An 11176-nucleotide genomic window follows, 5' to 3' on the forward strand; every position below is an offset into this window, starting at 1 on the left:
TACCCAAAAAGTTTTTAAAGCTTTCTTCAAGTATAAGGTACAAAGTTTATGAACTTGTGCATCGAAAATTTAATTCAAACTGCACAACATTCTGCGTTATGGTCACGTCTTCATAAAATTTTACAATTTCTTGAAAAAAAAAGTTGAACAATTTAGTAAAACTCCTCGTTTTATTTCCCCAACAATAGGTAATCCAGCGGCGTGATGACTTTGGTGAGCCACGAGAGAACTTCAATCGCGATTGGGCAGACTACAAGAATGGCTTTGGCGATCCATCAAAGGAATTCTGGTTGGGCAATGAAAACATCTACATGCTGACAAACAATGAAGATTACGCGCTGCGTGTAGAATTGGAGGACTTTGAGGGAAACAAGAGGTCAGACATTCCGCAAAACAATTCAATTGATATTATTCTTGTTTTGAAACAATTGGTTGCATATGATCATACCATTAACGAAATCATTTTGCTTCTTTATCCTTCTTTTTTTTTTCTTTTTCTCGTTTCATCTTCCAAAATGCAGATACGCGCAATATTCACACTTTAAGATTCACTCAGAAGCGGATTACTACAAACTAGAGATTGATGGATACGAAGGCAATGCCGGTGATTCGCTAAACGATCCATGGTATGGATCCAATAATAGTCCATTCTCCACATACAATCGTGACAATGATAGAAGTTCCCTGAACTGCGCAAGTATGCTCAAGGTGAGTGTTTGATTGTTTTTATCTTCTACATACATAACTAAATCCCTCTCGGCCAATTCTTGTTGTCCAATACTACATGTTCAATGACAACACAATGGGGGATGCCTCTAAAAACGACGATGAGGAAGATCTACCGCAAAAATCCTCCATGCTGGAAGCTCAAAATCGTGACATATTTGCACGCGAGAAGAAAAAATCGCGGTGACGTGTTTCAGCTGCTTCAGGAGGAATTTCATTTTTATTATTCCCCTTTTGAATATAATTCAATTATTATTATATTATTTAATTCTCACAGCCTTTACTTGTTGCCCAATGTCTCAATCATCACTCATAAAAATAAAAATGTGAAGAATTTAAATTGTCAATTTGGAAAAATATTATAATTCAATATCTCACGATTTTATTGTTTAATAAACATTGGGAGATCGTGCGAAAAGTAAAATGAATTGATGTGCAAGACATTAATTTTGCATATTAATTTATTTTATTGATCAATCCTTCAGACAGCTCAAACATTTTCAACACCCGCTTGCACTTGAGAATCTTTCAAGTTTTTTTTTTGCTGTGAAATTCCAAAAAAAATATTTCTCAAATTCCAAAACAATGGACCACCACATTTCATCAAAAAGATTTTAAAATAAAAAATCGTGACTTAATTACTGCCATTTATTTCCTTCTGTTTCTCAAACTGAACTTCCTGAATTTTTTTTTAAATTTTCAAATATAAATTAACAGACAGCAAGAGAACAATAGAACGATTCATTCTAATTGCAAAATCATAAAAAATCAAGATTTTCTTCAGCATCTTACATTGAAGTTAACAATAAACGTCGGAAAAATTCAAAGACCTTTTTATTGTTGACAAATCATTAAAAGATTATTTGGGGAAGCCTTATATAAGTTTTAGCACTTTTATGTGAATTTAATTTTAGGGAATTTATTCGAAAAAAAAAATTTGGTTGACAATACTGCGAAGGTTTTCAAGTTCCATGGGAGTTCAAGAATTTATGCTAAAACGGCACAAAAGAACCTTCATTCAAAAAATTTTTCTTTGATGTGAAAAAGTTTTTTTTTGGAAACCCTTTGTCAATTTTTCTCAATAAGAATCATTAGAATAGATTTTATTTTGAACATGAGAATACAAAATGTTTATTTTTTTGATTAAAAGGGAGTATTTTCTTAATCAAATTGAATAGTTTGAATTTAAAAAATTAAAGAGAAATAAAATTTTATTTTGGGGTTTTCAATTGACGGCTTAGACAACACTGAGCGTTATCCTTCTAGTCAGTAGACTTAAAGACCATTTTAGGGTGGACTGGGATAAATAAAAAAAAATTATTCTAAACTAATACTTAATCCATTTTCTACTAACAAATCAGAAAAATTTAAAGTTATTTTTCATTTTTTTTAATATTTATTTTCAATTTTTTTAAAATTTTGTTAACAGCTGAGAGAAACTAAAAGTAAAAATTGATTTTTGCATATTGTATTTAAATCAAACGTTTAAAATTACAGAAACTCGAAAGCTTTTATAGGAAATTTTAGACTTAATTCCGCATTTTTTATTGCCTATTCAATAAAAATCAATTCGAGGGATTGTTAAAATAGAAAATATTTTTTATTTAGCAAAAGGAATGTAAAAATAAAATAAAATGAAGGATTTTAAGATTACTCGCCTACATACAAATATTTTAAATTCGAATTAGAAGTTTTTGACAATTTGCTCATGTAATTCTAACGTTTGATAGCTTTTATTTTGTCCCTTGACGTTCTTATTTTAATGTTTGATATTTTATTCTAAATATTTGATGTTTCTTGCAATACGTTTGTCAATATTCTAACGTTTGAAGTTATTCGCACATTTGACGTTTCTCTAATATTTGACGTTTCTTATATTGTAACGTTTGACATTTATTCTGACGCTTGTTGATTCTTGGTTTCCTTTAACACTTGGAGGACACGAATTTCTGAGTTCTAACCTCAAACTTTGAGCTTAATTTTCTTTTATAAAGAAAATGTTTTTTCAGATTTTCTTTTGTCGAATTTCTAGTTTTGAAGTCGATGTAGAATTCATCATGAAGGCTCGATTTTGGAAATGTTTCATTTTTTGTATAGTTATTTAATGAATATTGAATCCAAATTAGTACAAGACTGTGACTTTACAATCCCTGATCATTTTATGATCACAAAAGGATATCCCCAAGAAGTCACAGGATCAGGAAAAACGAAAAATCGTAAATTTTTGAGTTGGGATTTTTTTTTAGTCAAAAATGACTTATTTGAGCTCAAAGGAAAACCCCAAAAATTATTTTTAGTTCAATCAACTCACTAGATTGATCGCGGACCAAGAAGGGTTAACTTATGGCTGATTAAAAAAGTTCAATTGGCAGCGATTACCAGTTTTATCCTTCAAGTGTTTAATTTTTCAAGTCATTTCAGAAACTAAAAACCATTTCTTTTGCTTTTCAGGGTGGTTGGTGGTGGAAGTCCTGCGGACGAGGCCTCAACGGGCTGTACCTGCACGACCCACAAGACTTGACGGCGCGACAGGGAATCGTGTGGTTCCGCTGGCGCGGCTGGGATTACACGCTCAAAAAGGCCACAATGATGATCCGGCCACGGCCACAACTCGCGACGTCGTAAAGGTGCCGCGTGTGTGTCATTTTTAGGTGAACAAAGTATAAAAAAAAAGAAAACTCCTATTTAAATGAAAAACAATTCGTCCCACATGCAAAATTCCTTTCGAAGCAACTCTTCCGGTGATTGTGTCCCACCAGCATCCTCCTGAATTGCTCTCTCGCTCTCTCCCACTTTACCATTCAACCGCTCCTCCGGGAGAAGTCCAAAGAAGGAGGGTGGTGCGTGGGATGCAGGAGGAAGAGATATGAAAATTTAGTTGATATTCAAATGATTTTGAGTGCAATTGAGGGAAAAACAAAACAAAAAATACTCCAATTTATTTTTCTCTTGAGGAAAAAAAATTCTCGCGAGCAACTTTCGAGGGATTTCTGTGGATTTCAGTATTTTATCTTCGTGTATAAAGAAAAATCACATTCCACCCTCTACTCTTCTTTCCCCCCTTTGCTAATTCGTGTGTCATCATTCTCATTCGATTTCATTAAGTGTTTTTTTTTATTTGTTTTTAATAAATTATTTACTCATGTTGACCATTTTTTTTTACATCATAAAACATTCATTTTGATCGCAACATCGAGCATAATTCCTCTCTCTAAAAAAACCTCTTCCTGTGAGCATTTTGCAATAGAAAATTTTATCTTGATGTTTGCCCAGTTTCCCTGAAAATGTGGAGACGCGGGGGCCCCACGAAGAGCCCCACAGAAAACAAAATTAGAAGATAAAATAGTTGTTGACAAATGAAAAAAAAAAAACTTGCCGATTTATTGTAACCAATTTTAGCAGTTATGTTAGCAATTAATGTTAAAATATTTTCTATGTAAATATCGTTTGTATGAAGTAGTTTGTAAATGTCTATTTTGTATGAAAATTGTAGTTAAAAAAAAACTCTAAATAAATAAGTTTTTGAGAAAAACAAAACACACCTGTTCGATTTTTTTTGCCGGAATTCCACAAGATAACCTCACTTTTCTCAACACTCACTGTTTTTGTTCAGAACACGTTTGTTTGGGGACAAAACACAAAGTTTTTAACACAAAAGACAGCACAGGATGTTTACAAATGTTTTAATAAAGAATTTCAGGGTAGATTTTCACTAAAGCCCGGAAAATTGTGGGTTTTCTGAAAAGCCAAACACAAACACCAAAAAAACGACAACAAACCCCACTGAAACAAATTAGCCGATTTTCTGCGGAGAAAAAGCGGAGAAAATCGTCCCCCATAAAGAGTTGTCCTATTATTGTAAACATTTCTATGGACATGTCAACGGACAATCTAATGTGACTTATTTGGAATGGAATCCAATGAAAGTCCATGGGATTATCATTGGACATTCGATTGTGATATGTCTAACAGTAGTCAAATGTTTAATCCTACGATTTATGTTAGGACACTTTAATAGACGTCAAATGCCAGTCCAAAAGTATTTCATAGGATACTGCTGATGGATTTATCTAACGCCAATTATAAAAAAAACTAATTGCATGTCTTTGGACAATATTACTGACGCTCAGTTTTTTGGTCTTCTTTGTGAAATGCAAGTGCGTGCGGCTCTTTCTTAAAGAAAAACAACAAAAGTACGTAAAAAAAACATTAATTCTTTTGAAAATCGTCCTCAATACAGTTCTTATTCCCTTTATCGCCTTAGAGTACCTTTTTCACCTTTTTGTAATAGTTTTTTTTAAAAGAATTTTGCCTCCAAAACAACCGAAAATTTTTTTTCATTTTAAGGTGCCTTTGTGATTTTCGATTATGAAGCCTAAAGCTTTTAATCCGTCCAGGAGAAGAAGGATGCTAAGAGCAGCTGCAGCAGCAACATCCGCTTCACTTTTAGAGCTTTCCAGGACGTCCTCTATTTCGCCCATAGTACCATTACCAGGGTCTAGCCATTCTCACCTGGAAGTTGGATTTTCGAGTCAATCATTGCTGACGGAAACTCTCCCACATTCAACCTTACCACCTACACCTCCCTCAGGACTTTTAGCGGATCATGAATACTGTGACAGTGATGAAACATTGTCAGCGGATGAAAATGACCATTCCTCTATTTTGCAATCAGTGCCTTCCAGTCTTCAGAATCCTAATCAACTACAGAGTTCTTCCCGTATTTGTTTTGACTTTCCCTCTTCCATGAATGACGAAAATGATGAGGATGGAACACTTTGTAATTCTGACAATCAGACTTCTCAGATTCCGCAAGCACCACAACGTGATGAATCTTATTTTGTGCACCAATTTGCATCAATTGTGTCAGAAGAAGGACTTACAGTGGCAGTCGTTAACCGGATTCTTCGTATTTTTCGGGAAATGGGTCACAAATATTTTCCTGAAACACGCACAGCTTTGCTTCAAACTCTAACAACAACAAATATTACTCGTTCTTGAATATTTCTAAATGTAATTTTTTTTTAAATAAAAACATTTTAATTTATTTAATGCATTTTAATAAAAAAAATGGATATGTCCTACGCTTTTTGCATGGACTGTCCATAGATTGTCCTCTGATGTGTCCACAAAAATCTTACATACACTGGACCAGTCCTATGGTATTTGTATGGGCTGTCCAATGGATTGTCCTCTGACTTGTGCAGTGATTGTTTTTTGAACCCTGAATATATCCTACGCTCTCTGTATAAGGCGTCCCATGGATTATCCCCTGACGTGTTCACTAGAATTTTTCTAAACATTGGACTAGTCCTAACCGGAAGTGGGTGACAAGTCCTACGATCTGTCTAAAGAACAGTTTGTATGTTACCAATGTATTTTGTCGTACGAAAGTCAGTGACGGAAGTCATGAAAATGTCTTTGAGGATGTCTGATTTTGTCGTAGGACAGAATATAAGAAAAAAACAAGAAATGTCCATGGGACACATGGGACGAATTTATGGGGTAAATGTCAATGAAATGTCAGAAATCTGGAATAAAAATAAACACACGTGCAAAAGTTTTCTGTTTTCCCAATTTCTCACTTTTCTAAGGAAATTCTAAGGATTCTAATGGAAAATCCCGAAGGAAATGTGCAAGAAGAAGGAGGAGAAGTTAAAAATTCTGAAGAATTCCTAAAATTCGGAGAGGAAAGTGAAAATCAAGCGAATGAGGAGGAAGATGAAGTTCCAGAGATTTCCTGGTTCCGCTACCAAGACAAGGAGCAGAAATCTGAGAAGAAGAACAAGAAGGGAAACAAAGTGAAAGCGCAGAAGCCAAAGAAGGGCGATGATGAGCCAGATGACGAGGAGAAAGCTCTCATGGAAGCAATCTTTGGGAATAAAGAGAAGCTCATTGAGAATTTGGACAGTAAACCGGCTAAGGAGGACACCAGTGAGGAGAAGAGTAAGAAAAGGAAGCTAGCTTGGAAGGATTCCGACGATGAGGAGGTTACAATTGAGGAGGGTTTGCAGAAATCTCACAAAAAGTCTCTCCTTCTGGATCCAAAGACAGAGTACCGGAAATTCCTCAGTAAGAAGTACCAGAAACTCATGGGAACACCCAAATGGGCTGATATGGATCGTGAAGTGAGTGATTCAGACGAAGAGGATGCCGATGAGCTCCTCAAGACGGTTGGGCATGTGCTGAAGGGGAAGAAAGGAACTCTCCTGGAGAATTCAGTTGAATTCAAAAGGCTCAAGGATCTCAACAGATCCACCTACTGCGAAGGCCTCATCACATCCGTTGACTTCCATCCCACATCCAGAGTAGCCTTGGTGACAGGCAGATCCGGAATTGCGTCGATTTATTCAATTGAGAAGACAAAATGCGATAAATTGCACAGCATTCAATTCCGGAAGTTCCCCCTGAAGTGCTCGAGATTGTCCAGGGATGGCAGTGAGGCAATCCTGGGCAGCTCCTTCAATCACTTTTTCACCTATAACCTCATCACGGGTCAAAAGGGGAAGCACCTCCTCCCGCGACACGTTACAAGTATGCGTCAATTTGAAATTTCCCCCGATGGGGAACTTCTGGCCATTGCTGGACGCTTCGGGGAGATTCATGTGCTCAGCGTGCGGACCCGAGAATGGATTGCCACGCTCAAGCAGGAGCACGAAGTCACCGCCATGGCATTTGCTCCGGATTCCCGGACACTCTTCGTCCACAGCTGCGATGCGGAAGTCTCTGTGTTTGATTTGCGCGCTGAGAAGATGAAGCATCGCTTCTACGACGATGGCTGCCTCTCCGGGACATCCTTAAGTGTGAGCCCCAATGGGAAATTCCTCGCTGCAGGCAGTGGTCAGGGAATTGTCAACGTTTACGGGACCGACGATGTCCTCGCCAGCAAAACTCCAATCCCAATGAAAATCTTCCGGAACCTCATAACTCCCATCTCTTCCACAACATTTAATCCCACTTCAGAACTTCTGGCCATGTGCTCAAATGAGATAAATGATGCCCTGCGGTTGGCACACTTCCCAAGTGCCCGGCTGTACTCAAACTTTCCGGGAAATAATTTATCCAAATCCCGGCCGAATGTTCTTCGTTTCTCCCCTGGTGGGAGGTACCTGGCTGCTGGGAATATCAACGGGAGGGTATCTCTGTACCTCTTGAAGCATTTTGAGGATTTTTAGAGAAGAAAAAACAAATAAAATTGTATCGTTTTACGTTAAACTTTTTAATTTCTCCTGAAGCTCATCATTTCTCTTGCACTCCAGCTGCAGTTGCTTCACTGCTGTGGCCAGCTTCCTTTGCTGATCAATCTGGATGAGGAGCTGCTCATTGAGGCCATCTCGTCGTGCCTTCTCGTCGTCGCATTTATTCTTTATCTAAAGTAAAATAAAAGAATTAAATTCTGTCAAGAATTTGATGGGAAACAAGCTTCCGGAAAGGCTTGAAGGGTAGATTTTCAACTTCCGAACAAACCTTGAGCTTCATCTGGTGAATCCCCTCAGCCATTGATTCAAATTGCTTCAGGAATTGCGCTCTGGATGATGTGGAATTCTGCGTGGCAGCGTAAGACTCATAAATTGAATTGAGGAGCTCTAATTCCTTGGTCAGGTACATCTTTGTGTCCCCCAGAGTGTTGTAGAGCGTGTAGAAATGCTTTGTCTCCCTGTGCGTGGCACTAACTGCAAGAAACAAGTTTATCTGTATGAAAATCTTCGGATTATTCGTCAAGAATCGAATTTTTCGGAGAGATTACGGTTATTCGCCAAAAAGAATCAAATTATTCGTCAAGATTCATATTATTCGTTGAGATTTAGAGATTTAAATTATTTTTCAAAATTTGGATTTTTCGTTGAGATTCGGATTTTTCTTTAAGATTTCGATTATTCATAAAGAAAAATCGAATTATTCGGCGAGATTCAGATTTTCGGACAAAATTTGGATTTTTCGTTGAGATTCGGATTTTTCTTTAAAATTTCGATTATTCGTGAATAAGAATCGAATTATTCGGCGAGATTAAGATTTTCCAACAAAATTTGGATTTTTCGTTGAGATTCAGATTTTTCTTTTAGAAGACTTCGATTATTCGTAAAGATGAATCGAAATTCGGATTATTCGCTGAGATTCGAATTTTTCTTTAAGATTTTAATTATTCGTAAAGAATTATTCGGCGAGATTCAGATTTTCGGACAAAATTTGGATTTTTCGTTGAGATTCGGATTCTTTGTAAAGATTATTCATATTTATTCGTAAAGAAGGAACGAATTATCGTCAAGATTCGGATTATTCATTCGAATTCAGATTATTCATTAGAGAAATTCAAACTATTCGTTAAGATTCGGATTATTCATCAATGGAATTCAGACTATTCGTCAAGATTTGGATGAATCGTCGTGATTTCGATAAAATAATCGAAGTATTAGGCAAGAAAACATGTCAAGAACTCAAAAAAAAATCCTTCAAAATCGTAAAAAAAAGAACTTCTCACCTTGATTGTAGAGCTCCAGGAAGCGTCTCTGATACTGCGCCAGTTCTGTTCTGTCCGGAATAGCATCCAATTCCCTCTGAACAGTCACAATGGCGCGATTTTGCTTCGCCAACTGCAACCTGAGTACCTGTAGGCGTTGCTTCTCCGCTTCCAATTCATTCCGGATGGCTGCTTCCTCTTCCGGAGATTTATTTTCAGCATCAGAAATCTTCTGTTGCAACTCAACCAATTCCTTTCGGCATTTTTCTTTGAATTCAATCTCTTCCTGCTTCAGGGCATCATTCTGCATCACCAGCTGCTTAACAGTCTCCAGGACACCGGAATCATTCTCCTCTTCGCGTCGAATTAAATCCTCAATCTCTGCTTCCGTTTCCACCTCTTCCTGCTTCAAGGCGGCTTCCTTTTCCTTCAGCTGCTGCAGAACTTCCTTCAGCTCTCTATTGCTACCCTCGATCTTTGCCAGTTTCCTCTCTAAGCTCTGTTTTGTGACCAGGAGGGCTTTTATTTGATTCTGCTGGGATAGTTCTTGGCTATCGATTGAGAATTCTTCCTTTAACTCTTCGTAATTTTGCTTTATCTTCTCCCGATCTTCTTCACTGAGCTGCTGGAATTCCAAGTAGTTTTCCTGGATAGAAAAATAGCCCCCAGATGGGATGAAAACCAACGAACTTTTCAAGAAACAGATAAAAACAGACAAAAAGCGAGAAAAAAATAAAACAAACCTGACTATCTTGTACAGATAAATGAGAAAATAAATGCTCAACATCACTCTGAAAAGCAAAAATCATAAAATAAAGCAAATGAGAATGAAAAGGCAGAAATGTGGGCAGAAACCTCATCAACTTCGGACGTTTTCTCCTCCAACTCTTCAACATTGAAGCTTCTTTGGCGATTTGGGGCCAGGAGGCGTCCCTTGTCCCCGAATTCGAGTAGAGTAATCCGGACTTTTGTCAACTCGTCCTCAGAGCTTCCTGCTGGGGCTTTTTTCTTGAATTCCCGCCGTGGAGCGTAGAGATTCTGAATCTTCTCGATGTTTTCCAGCACTTTTGTATTCTTCTCCCGAACATTCTGATCCACCTGGAGCTTGAAGTGATTGTGAAATTGCCCAACTGCGAAGCATTTTAGCCTCTCTGCACGTTCTGCGCGATTCTCAACGGATCTCTTGACCAGCCACTGAATGACGGGGAAAATGTTGATGAAGTCCAAGCCCTGAATTTGATGGGGTTCAATCAGGTGCGGGCAAGACATTTTCGGCAGCACAGCAACGATTTTCTCAGTCAGGGCGCTGGAAAAATGAACAGATTAGCTCCCTGGGAAGATTCCTAACACCTTGCGGGAGAGATCTCACATCTTCTGGCCAATGGTGAGATTCTCACTGAAGAGAAGATCAACGTCCACGTCAAAATCACAAGCTTCCATGCACCAAACCATCCCACCGACGATCTTATCGAATGCCGACAGACCCTTAATCCTCGCCCGGAAGTATCCAGCTGCCACGAGAATGTCAAAAATCTCCTGCTGCTTCAGATTTTGCTCCTCATCTTCCCTCCGTTCCACCTGCAATGCCCCAAAAAATCATCAAAAATTCATTTCAGAACATTTTCTTTCATCGAATTTACCTGAATTTCTCGGCCATCAGCATCAAATCTCGTTGCGAGATTGATGTTGGGCAGGTGTTTTGTGAAAATGTCCTTTCCCAGCATGTCTGGGATTCCGTAGAATGAGGAAAATTAAAGAATTTCGTCAAAAAGTAAAGAAAAAAATCCAGAAAAACCAAAACACAACTGGAAGGATTTGATTGGAAATTCCAGATTATCAGTGTGTCCCAAAAAGAACGTTAATAATTTTGAAGAGAAAATGCGATGGATGCATTTCACCGCTATCCGTCTCCCTCACACATTCAGTTTTTCGCAATTTCCTCGCGTTTTCCGCCGAATTTTCCGGCCGGAAGTAAGTTTTTGCAATTAGGAA

General features: G+C 37.8%; 4 protein-coding genes across 5 annotated transcripts in view; 2 read left to right on the plus strand and 2 right to left on the minus strand.

Moving 5' to 3' along the window:
- Positions 1-4258, plus strand: part of LOC129797493 (angiopoietin-2) — a 47888-nt gene extending 43630 nt beyond the window's left edge. Inside the window, exons 5-7 of the mRNA XM_055840143.1 lie at positions 189-376; positions 522-708; positions 3178-4258. Coding sequence (XP_055696118.1) covers positions 189-376; positions 522-708; positions 3178-3351 — 549 coding nt within the window. The 3' untranslated portion in view covers positions 3352-4258. The remainder of the gene's footprint in view (positions 1-188; positions 377-521; positions 709-3177) is intronic.
- Positions 1-4518, minus strand: part of LOC129797427 (uncharacterized) — an 89586-nt gene extending 85068 nt beyond the window's left edge. For both annotated transcript variants that reach the window (XM_055839969.1, XM_055839968.1), the window contains exon 1: positions 4269-4518. The gene's annotated coding sequence lies outside the window, so the exon portion shown is untranslated. The remainder of the gene's footprint in view (positions 1-4268) is intronic.
- A 1747-nt stretch (positions 4519-6265) lies between these two features.
- Positions 6266-7934, plus strand: LOC129797552 (U3 small nucleolar RNA-associated protein 18 homolog). Its single transcript, XM_055840261.1, has one exon. The coding sequence runs from the start codon at positions 6339-6341 to the stop codon at positions 7899-7901; it is 1563 nt and encodes a 520-aa protein (XP_055696236.1). The 5' UTR covers positions 6266-6338; the 3' UTR covers positions 7902-7934.
- On the minus strand, positions 7922-11014 carry LOC129797533 (coiled-coil domain-containing protein 93). The gene is made up of 7 exons (XM_055840233.1): positions 10825-11014; positions 10554-10762; positions 10040-10490; positions 9928-9975; positions 9206-9830; positions 8194-8399; positions 7922-8096 (listed from the first exon to the last, which is right to left on the minus strand). The coding sequence occupies exons 1-7, from the start codon at positions 10906-10908 to the stop codon at positions 7932-7934; spliced, it is 1788 nt and encodes a 595-aa protein (XP_055696208.1). The 5' UTR covers positions 10909-11014; the 3' UTR covers positions 7922-7931.
- Positions 11015-11176: the final 162 nt, after the last annotated feature.

The sequence above is a fragment of the Lutzomyia longipalpis genome, chromosome 1, assembly GCF_024334085.1.
Source record: "Lutzomyia longipalpis isolate SR_M1_2022 chromosome 1, ASM2433408v1".
NCBI lineage: Eukaryota > Metazoa > Arthropoda > Insecta > Diptera > Psychodidae > Lutzomyia > Lutzomyia longipalpis.